The sequence below is a fragment of the Montipora foliosa genome, chromosome 6 (assembly GCF_036669935.1).
Source record: "Montipora foliosa isolate CH-2021 chromosome 6, ASM3666993v2, whole genome shotgun sequence".
NCBI classification, from domain to species: Eukaryota; Metazoa; Cnidaria; class Anthozoa; order Scleractinia; family Acroporidae; genus Montipora; species Montipora foliosa.
Genome location: NC_090874.1, coordinates 44,226,297 through 44,243,535, shown reverse-complemented (window position 1 = coordinate 44,243,535; position 17,239 = coordinate 44,226,297). Strand labels below are relative to the sequence as shown.

The following is a 17,239-nucleotide window of genomic DNA, read 5'->3' as shown; positions in this document are numbered from 1 at the left end:
AGCCCCAAAATGATTTGTGTCTATACATGCTTCTCTTTCCTTGGCTATTGTTTCATTCTACTTTTTGGCCATTTTGGGTGTCATGAAATTACATAATTTTGCGTGACAGCGCTACTATGATAAAAAATAACTCCTTTGTTTCCTTTAGATTTTGAAAGTGTGTTTGCTTTAACACCTGAATGGCCAAATTGTGCGCGTTGAGATTTATCCAGAGGTGGTTGAGTTTAAGTGAAAGTTTTGGGGGACTTTCACTGTCCTCCATTGCTCACGATCAAAACTGACAGATTGGACCTCGTAGGGTTTGATCAAGGGATCTCAGCGTGTGAATAAAATTTTTTATACTGCAAAACATTGATAAAAACAAACAAACAAAACAGGAGTCGTTCTTGAAATCTAGGCTTTTCTATAACTCTTGGCAGTAAAAACAAAATAGGATCTTTCATCATTGTTATTACATCCAGAGAGAGAGAGAGAGAACTTCATGTCTCTTTTATGCCAACTGGTTTCGAGTGTGTAGCCCCATACAAAGCAATTAACTTTCTCATCAATTTCATTCTACTATAATGGGCCCTTTGCATGATAGTGAACACATGGTACAAAAACCGCCATACTGGAAGGCAAATTGCCCACTGGGAAACCTAAAACAATGAAAATTTTGATTAACTAGCTTTGTTTTAGATGTCCCAGTACGCAATTTGCGTTCCAGTATGGCGGTTTTTGTACCATGTGTTCACTATCATGCAAAGGTGCAAGTATGAGGGACTATTGCGGATGGGGCGATTCTTCGCTGGTGAAAACCTCCACTCTGATGTCGTAGTTACTAATCGAAATCGAGAGAATGCTGCGTATATAAAAACACCGGGGAAAAAACTTTGCATATTAAGGGGCGGGGACAATGGTCGGAAATTTTGAATTAAACCCCTAAAGGAAACCAATTTGGGTGTGGCCCAGGCTCCTTTTGGCCCCTATAAAAGAAACCATTTAAAAAAAACATTAAATGCATGTTTCTATATTGCTTTGCGTGCAACCCTCAAGGTTATTGTCACGGCTACATATGATGGCGTTTTGCCCAGAACACCTGAAGTGAGATCAAAATCCGAAATCTAAACCCGTAAGCGAGACGACGAGCATCCCCTCCCCATTAATATGCGAATCTTTTTCCCCCTCCCTCCCCCTCGGGACCAAATACAAGTAAGAATCTGCTAGTTAACTGAGACATTGTTAACTCAAAGGACATCGAGTTCCCAAAAAACAGAACGCATCAATCGAAATAAACATGTGGATATTTAAATGTTATTACCCAGAATTCTTTTCGGACATGAACCAGGCACTTGAAAAGCAAGCGGAGACTGGCCCTCATCAAATGGCTGAAGCGCGCCCGGGGAAAAAAGTAGTGACAAGAAGATTTCCAGCCTAATAACATAGAGGGCAAAATTACTGAATACTGATTGGTCAATGAAGAGGGCATTTTTTCTTAATTTTGCTTGAGAAGAGGGCAAAATTACTCGCTCACGATTGGTCGAGCGCCAAAAATTCTCGCTCCTGATTGGCTGAACGTATCTCTTCCACATTCAGTTGGTTTCTTCTGTTTGAGCAAAACAACTTCGTCTTCATCGAAGTTTGTCTTTTAATTCCCGCTGCATTCGCCGAAAAGGCATAAAGATTAAGAATTGGCTTTAAAAGATGATCTGAAATTTGAATTTCCGAGTGACAAGAAGAAGGGCAAAAGGTTTTTTTCGTGAAAAGCTTAAAACTTGGATCGGCTTACCTGATGGCGCCCGGCGTAGCGGGATTGTGTGGTTGAAAAACAAAATGATTCCTTTCGTCAAGGGCTTTCAGTTTACCACGACATCTTGCAGCTCAACGAAAAAGGTCACAGAACAATTTGCCATTGACGGGAGGAACGAGTAGCTCAAATTTGGTGGATTTTTTTGGACAAACCGTTTGCTATGTTTACGGATGCGTATTTGCAAGTGGTAAAAACCTCTACATCACAGGTGAATAAAATAAATTGAAGCTTAACATTTGGTTTAATCGTTGTTACTGTTGTTCGGGAATGAAACTCGTATTTTCCTCTCGAGTGGATGTAAATAAAAATCATCTATACTCGTTTTGGACACAAAGAGCAAGTTGACTTGCTTGTCTGTTTGTCAGTTGTTTTGCTTCCGAGCGAACGAGTGTTCGGATCACTCACGGTTTTTGGTAAACCAGTCTATAAAGCCTCGATAAAAATCGTCTCGATGAAATAGGCACTCAATCTTGCACGAAGACGTGACTGGTTTAAAAAAACGAGCCTCGTTCTTAAAATTAGACTCGTTTAAAAGACCCGTCGGAAAACGAGACTGGTTTGGAAAGACTCGTTCGGGACCGCTAGAAAAGACCCGTTCGGATAGATTTGTTCGATAAACGAGACTCGTTCGGAAAATGAGACTCGTTCGGAAAACGAGACTCGTTCGCAAAACGTGACTCGTTCGTGAAAACCAGACTCGTTTGTGAAGGGAGGTTAATTTTGGTTTTTATTTCACCGTAAATGGTAATGTAAATATCAAGAATATTAGGATCACTCACGGTTTTTGGTAAACCAGTCTATAAAGCCTCGATAAAAATCGTCTCGATGAAATAGGCACTCAATCTTGCACGAAGACGTGACTGGTTTAAAAAAACGAGCCTCGTTCTTAAAATTAGACTCGTTTAAAAGACCCGTCGGAAAACGAGACTGGTTTGGAAAGACTCGTTCGGGAAGCTAGAACGTTCGGTTAGATTTGTTCAATAAACGATAAACGAGACTCGTTCGAAAAACGAGACTCGTTCGGAAAACATGACTCGTTCGCAAAACGTGACTTGTTCGCGAAAACCAGACTCGTTTGTGAAGGGAGGCTAGTTAATCAAATAATTAATTTTGGTTTTTATTTCACTGTAAATGGCAATGTAAATATCAAGAATATTATTTTAGTTGCAGTCTTACGAACAATATAAATTTTGGCCAGAAACTCTGGCTTCGAATATTTATAACTTTGAAGCTAAAATTGTTATGTATTTGGGGGATGTACATGAAGCAGGGGGCAATGAATTCTTATTTCATTTGGAGTGGAATGGTTTATTTCAAATACTCTTATTTTCAGCAACTAACTAACAAATTGTTTGTCCAAATGTTACTAAAGTAAAGAATAAAAAGATAATTATTATATTCATTCTCGAGTTGTACCATTTGTGTACTTAAAAATCAGTTTATTTTCTACTACTACAACCTATTTCATCCTTTGGAATTTTCTTTTCTCAACAATAACCATCAAATAAAGTGCTTCTACCATTCTACCTAGAAACTACAACACGATCTTAATGATCAGAATAAATACAAAAATTGGGTGATGTCAATGTAGGCAGGGGGCAATGAATTCTTCTTTTCGTTTGGAGTGGAATGGTTTATTTCACATACACTTATTACTAAGTAACTAACTACCAAATTTATTTGCCCAATATTACTAAAGTTAAGATTAAAAAGACAATTAATATATTCATAACTCAGCTTAGCTGTCTATTTTTCGAGGTGTTTCAACAGTGTTAAGAAAATTTTGCCCGCTCTGTTATTAACAAGTAATCGCAATGGGTCCTCGTAAAATTAAGGATTAATATCACTTGTGTTTTCAGAAGTTGCTGAAATTGCCCGAGTCGCGCAGCGACTCGGGCAATTTCAGCAACTTCTGAAAACACGCGTGATATTAATCCTTAATTTAACTCGGCCCCATGCGATTACCTACACAAATACTAAGGAAAAGCCCTGGGGCCCGTTTCTCGAAGGTCAAGAGACTTTACGGGCCATTTTCGGGTGTCACAATTCCCTTTGTATCTCAAGAACGGAGAGGATTTAAGTCGTCGAACGTCACAGCCATCTTTCTTTTTGTTACCCTGAAACATATTGGGCTCCTGAGCACCCGAGGCCGATCAAAACAAACAGAGTCCCAATACAGAACCCGGATCCTACAATAACTAACGGACTCCGTAATGTTAGCAAGGGTTAAGTGGACCCCGTTTCAAGTAGTACCCCGAAGGTGGATTTATAAAGAGAAACACTCGGCGCCCGATATTCTCACTCGAGCCCCTTATTGGACGAAGGCTTCCCCCCCTTCCCTTGCAAACAAACGGACTCCGAAACCAAACATCACAGCGGATGAAAGATCGGGCCCGAAATCGGCTGCGTTTAAACGTTTTCACTATCTCTGTTTTTTCTCCTTTGTATCGTTAGTCTTTTGTCTTTTTGTTTTTTAAAAGATATGCAACAAAGGAGGGTGAAATGAAAGACAAAATTATTTCTAAAATTTGGTTTTATCAACGGAGTTGATAATGAAAATTGACCACCGTACAGAGATTCTAAAAGCTGAGGTTTCGAGCGTTCGGTGGCCAATTTATATTATCAACTCCGTTGATAAAACCAAATTTTTGTATAGTACTTCCCCACCGACGCTGCAACCACAGTTTCTTTGGAAACTACCCCCTTCAAATTTATTTCTAATCTGGTCATTACTTCACACCTTTCTTTTCCTCTAAAACTGATAAGGTAAGGGGTCTTAAGGGATGTAGTAATATATTGCGCCTTTACTTTCCTCGTTTCGATATTAATGGTTTTTTGGTAGTCATATCTTCAAGAATTACAATCCTCGTTTTGATATTACTTAATGCTTTTTTGGTATTCACATCTTCTCGAAGAATTTCTTAACTTACTCGTGAAACTTAACTGATTCAATTTTTCGCGTTAGAAAGACTGAAAAAAGAATTTCTCCCGATTTGCGTTGGCCTTTATCACTTGCAGGGTCACATTTCCCCTCTCTTTGTGCGCTGTTATAAATGCTGCTATGACGCCTAAGAAACTACTTGCACGCCAGGGCAGCCTATATTTAGTGTTCCTTCACGATTCATTAACAAACAAACAAATCTAGCAAACTGAAAGTGTTCAAAAAGTGTACCAACAAACATCTTTTGACAAAATTATTGTTGAACCATAAAAAGTATGAAAAAGTACCACTGCTGTCATCATTACCTTTAATACAATTTTATTGCTCACACTCAGTTGTTCAATAATTCCTCTTTTCATTTTTTGACTCATTTAAGAAAAGTTATGCGCTTCAGATCCTGGCCACCATATGAAATTGAGGCTGGAGTTTCTGCATTTCTTATGTAAATCTCAGATTAGTTAGCATTGCGGCAACGCAGTAACCCACTTTCGATATATGAAAATTCAGTCTCATTGAAACAAAAGGCATCACTGTGAGGCTCCAGGGAATAAATTAACTCATTCAAATCCATGCATTGATTCCCCTAAGCCTTGTAATCATGTGTATAAAAGTGAGGTCTGTATCATAAGCTTCACTCCAACTTCACTGCCATGTAATAGCCAGGTTACCGATTATACCACTGTAAAATGGTCTATTAACTGTTTTGTTTTCTAAGGTCCATCTGTTGTAAAACCGCGTCATTGCAGGAAGTACACAGTAAGGAACTTTCTTGTTTCCCATCATAAACAGCTTTTAAAAAAAACAAATTCGCATATATAGAGAGTTTAAGCAGGACATTTTCGGCAAACAGTAGACAGTTGTGTGTCACAAAAGCATGCAAATTCACTCTTCGATTTGTCTCACTCAATATATCTAGTTAACAGACTAAAGAAGCTTAAACGTCTTGCTTAATCTCTCTTAGTCTTCTCCTATATTGTTTATTTTTTCTCTCGTCACATTTACCACTGACAGACAACGAAGTATAGAATGGGCCTTTTGAAACAGTTTGTCACATGACCTCTTTTACATAGTCTTACAGGAGTCTGCTGATCTCATGCCAATCCTGTTTTTTTTTTTTTCACCTTTCAAACTGCTTTTAAAGCTTTGAATCGAGATTTCAAGTCTGAAAATTTCCACATTTGCTCTCACTTATTGCACCCTTGGTAACATTAAGAATCTGAGCTCCGTTTTTGACGCTTCATTATGGAAAATTAAACTGGAGAACAAAAGCTTTTCGTTCATAAACGATAGTATGGAATTTTCAAGTATTTTACTGACCATGAAATCTTTACCTTAAAGGTGGTTTCTCTCTCAAAATTTGTATTCTGAGTAGGTCAAACATGACCTCTACATTTCTGGAATTTATAAAGCTTCAATCTCACCAACGATCAGTCATGTGACCAGTCTGTTGCAAATGGCGCTAGGCCACTCATCCCAGTACTGAAGAAATGCTATTTATATACTCAGTGGGACTTTATTCATTTAATTCACTGTTGTTTTCAAAGTGATTATTTCCATTATGCTACGCCGAATGTGACAAAATATCAAGAAACCAAGAAGGCTACGGCGACGAAAACGTTACTTCAAACTATTAGCTTGAGCTATCCTAAGTGCTAAGTGTTTTAAGGCGTTTCCATCTTGTTTATGTTGTATAAAATAGGCAAAGTATTCGATAACCAAAATCGTACGAACGGATTTGAAAAAAAGAGAAAGAACAAAAGATTCACTGTTTGTTGTCCATGTTGTCGTCCAAACCCGAAAATTGGTCATTTTGTGTTTTGATGAGTACGAGAGAGAAATGCCTTACAAAAATGCGTGCCGCACGTGCAGCATGATAATTTCTTCCTCTTTTAGGGCCTGTTTAATTTATAAGAGGCGAGCCAGCCCTGTTAGACGGGCTGGCCCGGTAAAAGGGATGAAGTGTTTATATGGACGATTTCAGACAGGTTTACCGGGATGAATTTTAGGAATTTGTTTAGTGTCTTGTAACCGTCAAAGTCACGCATGGGGTACCTGGTGAATTTTCTTGCTTTGAGGTTCGAAACGAAAGGTTCATTTTAGCGCTAGCAAGTACGGAATGGCATTTTAAAGCAAAAGATGCAAAAATCATCCTGTGATTATGCAAATCCGACTACGTTTTCAAGGCAACCCACACGTCATGAGAATTTTTCATCCCAGCAAACCGGGCTGGACCGTTTATATGAGAATTTTTCAGCCTGGCTTGCCGAGATCTCCGTAGTTCAGACCGGGATCTCGGCAAGTGGGCCAGCCCGCCTTCTGATATAAACGAACCGAAATTTTACTAATAAAAACAGGCAGGAGCCGAGATCTTGGCAAAGGGGGCCTAGCCGGACTGGGCCGCCTCATATATTAAAACAGGTGATAATACTTTTTTTTTGGTGTTGTCGCTGCCGTAGCAGTCGTCATTTCTTAAACTCCCTATTGGGACGATAAACGGGTTGCCCGCCATTAAAGGTGCAGTTCCCCTCGAAAATAGAATTGATCAAAAGCTATTCTCTCCCTTCTTGATTTATAAAACAAGCATCTTGAATTGAATTTATCGAGCCTGACATTCGATGTGCGGGCCTTCAATACATGAATTGCACAACAAGAGAAGTGAAAATAAATTGCGAGGAATTTGATTTGGTCAACAAACAAACTGATGCTAATTGTTGTCAACTTGAATGTTAATTGTGCAAGTTGTTTTATTTTTTAGCGGACTTGATATTTTGTCACGTACGGCGTAGCATATTCCATCGGCTCATTCGTTATTCTCCAATTTCAGACGTTTCTCTTGAGGTTCAGCTTTCTTGCCTTTCTTGTTTTTTTTCTTCTTCCGTTTGTTTTTTTTTTTCTTACAAATTCCTGTTTTAAGGGAAGAGGACAAACAAGGAGGAAGTGAGTGTTGGATTAAGATAGCTGGACTACCTTGTACAAACTGAATTGAGTATATAGGTCTTTACCTTCATCTACTTGGTCTTCTATTGTGTTTTCTAATGATGCACAATCTGTCATTCCTCCTGGACCAAATGTCACCTGCAAAAAAAAAAAAGGAGCAGAGTGGAAGTATGACAAGCAAAAAACACCAATGGTGTTTGTCACTTCTTGTCAAACTCCCACTTTCCATATGCTGTTTTACATAAAGTGCACCTATTCCAGGAAAAAAATCTCTTTTGGGAATATTGACCAAGCCAACCAGTCCAGCCATTTCTGACCAATCTGGTCCAGCCAAATCCAGATTGATCCGGTCCAGGCAAGTCCAGTTTGATCTGGTTCAGCCAGACCAGTTCTATCCTATCCAGCTATTTCAGTTTGATCCGGTCCAGCTATTCCAGACTGATCTGGTACAGCCAAGTCCAGTCCGACCCGGTTAAGCCAGTCCAGTTCGATCCGATCCAGCTATTTCAGTTCGATCCGGTCCTGCTATTCCAGACTGATCTGGTACAGCCAAGTCCAGTCCGACCCGGTTAAGCCAGTCCAGTTCGATCCGATCCAGCTATTTCAGTTCGATCCGGTCCAGCTATTCCAGACTGATCTGGTACAGCCAAGTCCAGTCCGACCCGGTTAAGCCAGTCCAGTTCGATCCGATCCAGCTATCTCAGTTCGATCCGGTCCAGCTATTCCAGACTGATCTGGTACAGCCAAGTCCAGTCCGACCCGGTTAAGCCAGTCCAGTTCGATCCGATCCAGCTATTTCAGTTCGATCCGGTCTAGCTATTCCAGACTGATCTGGTACAGCCAAGTCCAGTCCGACCCGGTTAAGCCAGTCCAGTTCGATCCAATCCAGCTATTTCAGTTCGATCCGGTCTAGCTATTCCAGACTGATCTGGTACAGCCAAGTCCAGTCCGACCCGGTTAAGCCAGTCCAGTTCGATCCAATCCAGCTATTTCAGTTCGATCCGGTCTAGCTATTCCAGACTGATCTGGTACAGCCAAGTCCAGTCCGACCCGGTTAAGCCAGTCCAGTTCGATCCGATCCAGCTATTCCAGTTCGATCCGGTCTAGCTATTCCAGACTGATCTGGTACAGCCAAGTCCAGTCCGACCCGGTTAAGCCAGTCCAGTTCGATCCGATCCAGCTATTCCAGTTCGATCCGGTCTAGCTATTCCAGACTGATCTGGTACAGCCAAGTCCAGTCCGACCCGGTTAAGCCAGTCCAGTTCGATCCGATCCAGCTATTCCAGTTCGATCCGGTCCAGCTATTCCAGACTGATCTGGTACAGCCAAGTCCAGTCCGACCCGGTTAAGCCAGTCCAGTTCGATCCGATCCAGCTATTCCAGTTCGATCCGGTCCAGCTATTCCAGACTGATCTGGTAAAGCTAAGTCCAATCCGATCCGATCCAGCCAGTGCAGTTCGATCTGGTTTAGCCATTTCAGACTGATCCAGTCTAGTCAAGTTCAGTTCGATCTGGTCCAGCCATTTCAGACCGATCCAGTCTTGTCAAGTCCAGTCCGACCTGGTCCAGCCAGTACAGTTCGATCCGGTCCAGCCTTTCCAGTCCGATCCGGTCTAGCTATTCCAGACTGATCTGGTACAGCCAAGTCCAGTCCGATCCGGTACAGCCAAGTCCAGTACGATCTGGTCCAGCCAAGTCCAGTTTGATCCGGTCAAGGCAAGTCCAGTCCGATCCAGTTTAGCCAGTCCAGTTCGATCCGATCCGGCTATTCCAGACTGATCTGGTACAGCCAAGTCCAGTCCGATCCGGTCAAGCCAGTCCAGTTCGATCCAATCCAGCTTTTCGAGACTGATCTGGTTCAGCCAAGTCCCGTCCAATCCAGTCACACCAAATCCAGAAAGATATTTAGATCAAATCTCACAGTATGGTTCAAATCATATCACAGTACACGACTCAAATTGCACTCACCTCAGGGTCGCATTCTTCTTCGGGCAAAGGTGTGGCCTCCTTTAAAATCGAAAATATCATTAAATTGCCATTAGTTGATTTGGAGGAGCAAATGAGCGTATGCATCTAAGTACGTATTTGAGTGTCATTGCATTCCATAACGGTCCTATTGGCCAAGAAAGTAAAATATAACAAAGAACAACAAACACCACATGGAATACAAAAATTTGGTTATATCAAAATATAACGAAGAACAACAGACACCACATGGAATACAAAAATTTGGTATTATCAACGCAGTTGATAATGTAAATTGGCCACTGTACAGAGATTCTGAAAGCTGACGTTTCGAGCGTTAGCGCTTCGTCAGAGCGAATTGAGGAATTGTGGGTTATGTGTAGTTTTTACAGTAAAATAGGAGCTATGCTATTGGTGGTAACGTGGCAACGTGATAAATAGGAATAATTATAAATATTACCGTAGTTAAATGATAAAACCGAATTTTTGTATACTACTTCCCCACCACCGCAGCACCACAGTTTCTTTCAAAACTACCCCCTTCACCACATTGAATAGATGCTTCTCATGGTGGTGGACAAAACACTGACCCCCAGTCCATGGACTACCCTAAAATGGAGTAACTCCTAAGAATACCATTTCGAATGAGTACTATTGAATGAACTGATAGAAAAATATATACTTTCATTGCACATACCTTGTTTATTTTTGTGCGTATGGTGACATGCAGCTAAATACAAGAACTGCACCGGTTTCACTTCACTTACATGATGTAATAGGCCATCATAACAATAACATCATCGAAAGGAAACCTTTTTAAAATGGCTGCTGAGACTTAAATACTGTTGATCAACACTGTTTAAAAAGGATGTTTAGGTTTAGGTAAGCACTGTTTGAGACGCGGCTTACATATAGAGAAACAGTACTCGTTTGAAATAGTATTTACAGGGTAGTCCATTTAGGTAGTCCATGGACCGGGGGTCAGTGTTTTGTCCTACACCGCTTCTCATTCATTTTCAATAACACTCATCACACTGCACAGGTGCAAATGAAAGACAGTAACAGCACCTTCTCTCACTTCAGGTTGTAGGTGACTTGCGTTCTTGCTTAAGTGTTTGTTCATAAACTTTCAGTGATTAATGTAGTGTAGTCTTGTTTGTTTCAGAACAAAAATTGTAAATAACATTCAAGTATTGCTTGCAATTTATCAGACAATCCATTTTCATCCTTGCCATCGATTAACTACAGGTGGCCAAAAAATCCATTCAAAGCGGAGATACTTATGGTTATTGGTACTGAAAGCAAAGTAGTATTGTTGGTTCACCATTTATACAAAGACTCTTTTTTAACTCTGAATAAGGCAGAAATACCAAAACACGGCCCCTTTAAGCTTACTCAACTTGAATTCAGTAACCAACTTTCAAAATCACTTTCTTGCAATGTGGTCGGAATTGAAACTGAAAGTCTCCACCATACCTTTTTAAAAAACTCTTGGTCCTGTTCTTTTATGAGAAGGTGCCTCTCATACAATGAATCCCTATGAATTAATGATCATAATAATTTTTCAATTCGGAAGGAAAACTCTATTCACCAACATGTCCAAACTAAGTGGTTTTTTTTTCATTTTAATATTTCTTTCGCTATTAGCAAGTTATCAAAAGTTAGCTTGCGTCATGTGACGCACTTGTTTTCCTTTGGACACACACAATATAGAACAAAGGGTCCAATTGGGTGGAGATAAAAAATTAAATGTTTATGCAAATTACAGATGTCTGGAAAAACAAGCGAATGGAATATTTCACAGAGAAATTGAATGTTCATTCTAACTTATTTCTAACTGCAGAGAAATGACTGAGTTTCTCGAATTCCAAGGTATTGTTATTTTCAGTCGGTTGTAGTCGACTGATTTTTTTGGTAATAGCAAAAACGTGGGGCCGGGGTTGGGGTCAAGGTCGGGGTACCTTTTTGTTCCTGTTTTTTTTTTTTTTTTTTTTGCTTCAATTTATGTTTACAAGAAACTTGAAAGTTTTCAATCACTTCATTATTATCATAGCCCATGGCGAAGTCAAGGACTGACAATGAAAGGTGTATTGCTTACATTTATTTACTCTTTTATTCCTAAATTACACCACAAGTGTTGTTGAAACAAATAATGCCCCTTCATGTAAAATTGAGATTCAGTTTTTTTTTTTTTTGGCATTGGAGATCTAGATCATTTCTCAAATTGAGCCAACAGTTCCCACAGCATGCGGATTCCTTGAGAAGTACGTATACAGGTGTGATCGATAGAGCTTGACAGCCCATGCATCTCAAATTTGATCGATGAGTGAACGGGCATAACAGTTTCAAAGAAACTGATCATTTCATTTTAAGTACATATTTGAGGGGAGGGACAAGACTTCATTTTTGTGCAATTTAGAAATCTGAAAGGGTACTGCAGCACACTTAAGATGAAACATTAAATACTCTTAAATATTAATTAGCTGGACCCAAAAATTTTTCAAGAAGGGGTCCAGAGGGCCCCTAAATTTTGAAAAGCTGTAAACATCTCTGCTTTCAGTTGTGTTTGTATGTTTGTGAGTTTTATAAGATTTTAACTTACCTTTTCCTTTTCAACTGTTGGCATAATTCAGCTGCACTTTGAAATGCAGTCATTAACTGCCTTCGATCGTAGTTGGCCGCTGTGAAGAACAAAAAGAGCCGTAAGATACAAATTATAAAGTAAGTTGCACGTTACAGGTCCACAGTGTTGCCATAAAATTGATTTGGACCCCAAAACCTAACCAATTTAATAATAAAAGGTTCACATGTACTGTATTTTCTGGCTGGTTTCTATAAACAGGTTGCCCAGTATCATGATACTACAATGAACTATTATATTATTATTCATATCCACTTTTTTACCATTAAAAATCTCTACACATTGTGGCATGTGACCGGGAACCACTATCAGCACTGTATTTTCTGCAGGCACTCCAAATCTTGATTGAACTATGAGGTAAATTTGAAAAAGGCACCAACTATATTATTAATGTCCAGACAAAATTTTAAACAAAAGGTGAATGATTGCTAACTGGTAGATATTGACAGAAGGAATAACAATAACTACTCAAAATTAGTGCATGCCTTAACTCCCTCTTTTTGAGTTGTCTTCAAAACAATTTTCTTTTCTTAGCTGCCAATATCGTTGATAAACATGGTGGCATGTTCCCATTGATTGTCTTGATTTACAAATGATCTCTTACTTATCATTCAATTCAATTGCCTTAAGTTACAAGTTCATTCTTGCCTATGCCTTTTTATTCCCACCTTTGACACCCTCCACTGACTGGCTATCTGCAAGCCAAAACAGAAATGCCATTCTGTCTTGGTAGTTCTGATGAAGGCCCCTATATGTAATCAAAATGTTGCCATTAGTGGTAGGTCAACAATGAATATGAGAGGTATATTATTTTGTAACCAAAATGGCAAATTTTACAAAGCCATGCTAAACGATCATAACAATTTCATGTTTTTCCTGGTCCGTAAGACAGACTTAAATTGCATGACCCAAACCCTGTTCCAGGAAATGAAATGAAATTAAATTAAAATACATCTATTTAAAATGTACAACATAACCATAATAAAACAATACTGTTTGTTGCACCTACAGTGGCAATGGTTACCATGTCATAGAAGAACAAGAAAATATGACTTGGTCACTCTCTCTCTCTCAGCTTCAACCTGTAAAGGCTTACTTACCTAAAAATATCCCGAACATACGATTTAGCCTCCACTGACACCAGATTTTCAATCAAAGCAAGGACACAGACAGCCACATCCTCCACGCCTTGACACAATAACTGGAATGGCACAGACGTGGAAAATATAAATACCAGCAAATGTATGCTGTAGCTGTGTGAGGCATCAAGTCTTAAAAGCATAATGTCAAGAAGAGGACTATCTAGAATTTTGCTTTTACCTCATCCAATGAGTGCGTTAAACATGGAGGCAAATCTATTTCAAGTTCTCCAAGTTTGTCAACGAGCAAGGCCACTTCCTCTGTCCTTCCCCGCACATAACTTTTCAACTTCTTAGTCCCTAAGAAACATTATTTATGATTTTAAAATATCTACAAGTACTGCAAGTTTCACAGACTGATCAGTATTATCAAATACACAAGTGTTTTTTCCCAACTTGATTCATCAAAAATGATTAAGAGGAAGCCCTTTCTCCTTTTCAAATGACTTAATGTGCAATCTCACCAAAAAAAACAATAAGTGAATAAATAATTAGATGATTTATTATAATCTTTAAGTTGAAATTACTCTTTCAACATGTGTAGTCTTTTTTTTCATAATGACAACCTCAAAAATGTCATCTCTGCATGTTCATCACGAGATCCCATGAATTACGAGTCAAATGGTCAATGAGTCAATGAGTCATGAGCCTTGAGTCAATGAGACCCACAGTCAATATAGCACTAATTTATTGATTAAGCCTAAGCCCTCGTTGCAGTGATTAGGCCTAAGCACTCTCTAAAATTTTAGCTTCATTTCATGGGTTAGGGTAACTGCACTAATTCACTCACGCATTGACTCATGACTCATTGACTTATTGATTCACTGACTCATAAATGCTTAATACTAGTTCATCATAAAAAAGAGAAAAAATACATGACAGCCTATACAATTACCGTCATTTTCATCTAAGCGTGGACACACGACAGGAAAACGTTCTTCAGAGTTTCAGTTTGGCAGCCGTCAACATAAGCAAACTTTTGCGTGCGATAGTTTGACTGAATGTATTTGAAGCATACTTTATCAGATCAGGGTTAATTTCTTAGAAACAGTCTTTGTTATCCAGTCTTGCTGCCATTCTAGGAAACTTGCATGAACATCCCTCAAACTTCGAAGGATTGAAGACAAAACTTGTCATGTTTGCAGCCAGTTAGAGCATGTTTTCCTCGTGACATGTCCACGGTTAGGTTAAAACGACGGTATTTTCCTTTTCACTTACTTGAAGTTAATCCCAAAAAATCAAGTACTTCTGACACATCGCCAGCTACTATGGTATCAAGAATAAAAGAATAAGACATTATGTTCAGGCAATGCAGCCTCTTGGGAAAGAATAACAGTAAATGAAAGAAATGTTTGAGAAGTGGGGTTAAGAGATGCTTTGAATAAATGATCCTGGCACCTGATGGAGAATTTATGCCTTTCTTTTTTTTTTTTTTTTTTAGCACCTGAAAAATTCAGTTGACTTCAACGGGATTCGAACTCGCAACCTCTGCGGCGATCAGGGCAGTGCCCTTACCAAGTGAGTTATGAAGCCCAGCGTTGAGAGCAGGTCAATTTGTTGGGCTCACAGGTTCCCGTGAAATGACAGTAAAAACAGTGATGGAGAACATTATGTTAAATGTCATTATTCATCAATTAACTTCTCCTCTGGTGTTCACTTATAATGCTATGATTAGTGTTAGTGTAGCTATGTTACTTCAATCCGTAGAAAAACACATTAAGCCCCACTCTGCGAGCAGAGGCTCGTTTTGTCTTTTTCTTTACTGTGAAGAAGAAAAGGCTCTGCCTGAATCTTGTCAACTCTTTGAAGCGGCCGCTACCCAAACTCCTGGACTAGTCAGTCTTGTTTTCTCTCATTAAACAGTGTGAGCATCCGTTTAGTGATAAAACCGATGGATGTTATTGAGCATGCTGTACCGTGAAAAACTAAAGGTGGCCACGACATCTGGCATATTAGGCTTGGGTTTGACACTGTATCCTGGCATCGTGCAGCTCATACTCAATAAAGATCTTACTCAATCCATGCAGAATTTTTTCTAGAGAACGCCAAAATTCAGCAAGCAAAAAAAAGGTTCTGCTAGCAGGGAGGGTAAGCACATTTTCAAACTACAAATTACTAAAATAATTATTACATGTATACATACACCAATCCCTGTGTTAGTGCTTGGACTCACTGTGACACTTTGAAATTTCATCACTGTGACACTTTGAAATTTCATCACTGTGCTTATGCGCCTAGTTTCTTATTATAGTATTGGAAAGAGTATTACAGTTGTTTCGAAAGGAAGCAGAGTGGTATAATAAGGAATACTTCATGTTTTCCCTTTACATATTTTGGTTAACTGTAAGTGCCTTAATTAATTTGCAGTCCACTATGCTTGGATCTTACGATGTTATATGCATACCCTGCATCATAGCCTGCTCTTTGGTAAAAATAAACAAATTTTAAAAAAAACTTAGTTACCAACATCTGGTCCAACACTGAGCATTTGGACTTTCCTTTGACCTTTTGATAAAAGAATGAACACAGAAATACATGTATTAAAAATTAGTCACTAAGGGAGCCCCCAGAGTAAAATCTGTAAATGGCACTTCCGGGGCTCATAACCACATCTATATCCACTCAAAATCATGGAGGAATGGAGATTGGTGTTCAGTTGTTTGAATAAAGTGAAAATTACTCACTTGAAAGAACTCTCGGAGAACAAGGCCGGATCGCAATTGAACAATTCAAACTTTAGGAAACATCGCTAATGTAAAAGGCAATGATCATCAACAGCTAGCATGCTTTCACTTTGTTACATGTTTATCCAGTGACAACTCGAGAAGTTTTTATGAATATTAATTAGGCCCTATAAAAATCCAACCTCAGATGCTTCTGTAGATACAAGGCGAATTTTGAGAGAAAACGAGGCAGCTTATACATGGACTTTTATGGTGCAAGGCACGCTTGATGGTCTGCCAGGCATACCATGCTAAGGCATGCGAGCCATCTCAAGGAAAAGTTGTGATGATATAATCATAATAAGGTACGAGTCATTGTTTTTGCAATTGTAGCATACAGTAATTTATTGTATTGTGTTATCTTGTGTTGACGAATATGTAGATTAAACAACTCCACCAATGTTAACATCATAAAACTTACATGAGATTCGCATTTGGACTCCAAATTAAATTGAAACATGCATATTAGAAGATGTTGCAGTTAAATTCAATTAAGCAGTAATTTTATTTAGATGAAATTGATACGGCTAAACTTACCAAACCACGCAGGGGAAATGACCTCTTCATTTAGTACATTTGTTGCACTACTACTGGCCAGTGTTGTTTGTAGTCTGTGTGTCGCAACTAAATAGAAATGTTTTAACACATTAGCCAGTGTACATTTACATGTAAATAAATTAATATGAACAGTCACCAATTAGAATGGTTTACATTGTTTTATTGGTGATTTTATTAGAAAAATCATTGACAGGAGTGTCGGTAATATTGCAAAGGGCATTTGTAATCAAACCATGTAAAATGAACACTTATTTGAATTTGACTGGTTCAATGTTTGGAGGTATTTACAGTCAAACTTAACCAGGCTCTGAGCTAGCCAGGATACTATGATAGATTGCACCCCACCACCTCCCTCTTAGATAAACATTTGGGGTATTAACCCTTTCACTCCTGTGGGGATCCCCACTGATGAGTAAAATTGTCTGGTATTAGACATAGTAAAATATATGTCTCAGTGGCCCTCACAAGAGTGAAATGGTTAAAGTCTAATTCCTTGCAATTAGGATTATTCAAAGATAACATTAGAGTCAGGGTCAAGGTCTCTCA

General features: G+C 39.1%; 1 protein-coding gene across 5 annotated transcripts in view; it reads right to left on the bottom strand.

Moving 5' to 3' along the window:
• Positions 1–4,445: 4,445 nt before the first annotated feature.
• LOC138007455 (uncharacterized) overlaps positions 4,446–17,239 on the bottom strand; it is a 15,053-nt gene continuing 2,259 nt past the window's right edge. For 3 of the 5 annotated variants that reach the window (XM_068854382.1, XM_068854385.1, XM_068854383.1), the window contains exons 4-15: positions 16,673–16,759; positions 15,876–15,917; positions 14,631–14,678; positions 13,594–13,712; positions 13,374–13,474; positions 12,942–13,021; positions 12,537–12,623; positions 12,235–12,313; positions 11,109–11,169; positions 9,636–9,674; positions 7,733–7,805; positions 4,447–7,634 (exon numbers count right to left, since the gene is read on the bottom strand). In XM_068854382.1, the coding sequence (XP_068710483.1) occupies positions 7,531–7,634; positions 7,733–7,805; positions 9,636–9,674; positions 11,109–11,169; positions 12,235–12,313; positions 12,537–12,623; positions 12,942–13,021; positions 13,374–13,474; positions 13,594–13,712; positions 14,631–14,678; positions 15,876–15,917; positions 16,673–16,759 (920 nt within the window). In that variant the 3' untranslated portion in view covers positions 4,447–7,530. Of the gene's footprint in view, positions 7,635–7,732; positions 7,806–9,635; positions 9,675–11,108; positions 11,170–12,234; positions 12,314–12,536; positions 12,624–12,941; positions 13,022–13,373; positions 13,475–13,593; positions 13,713–14,630; positions 14,679–15,875; positions 15,918–16,672; positions 16,760–17,239 lie in introns of all 5 variants that reach the window. The other 2 variants (XM_068854380.1, XM_068854381.1) reach the window with 2 other exon arrangements.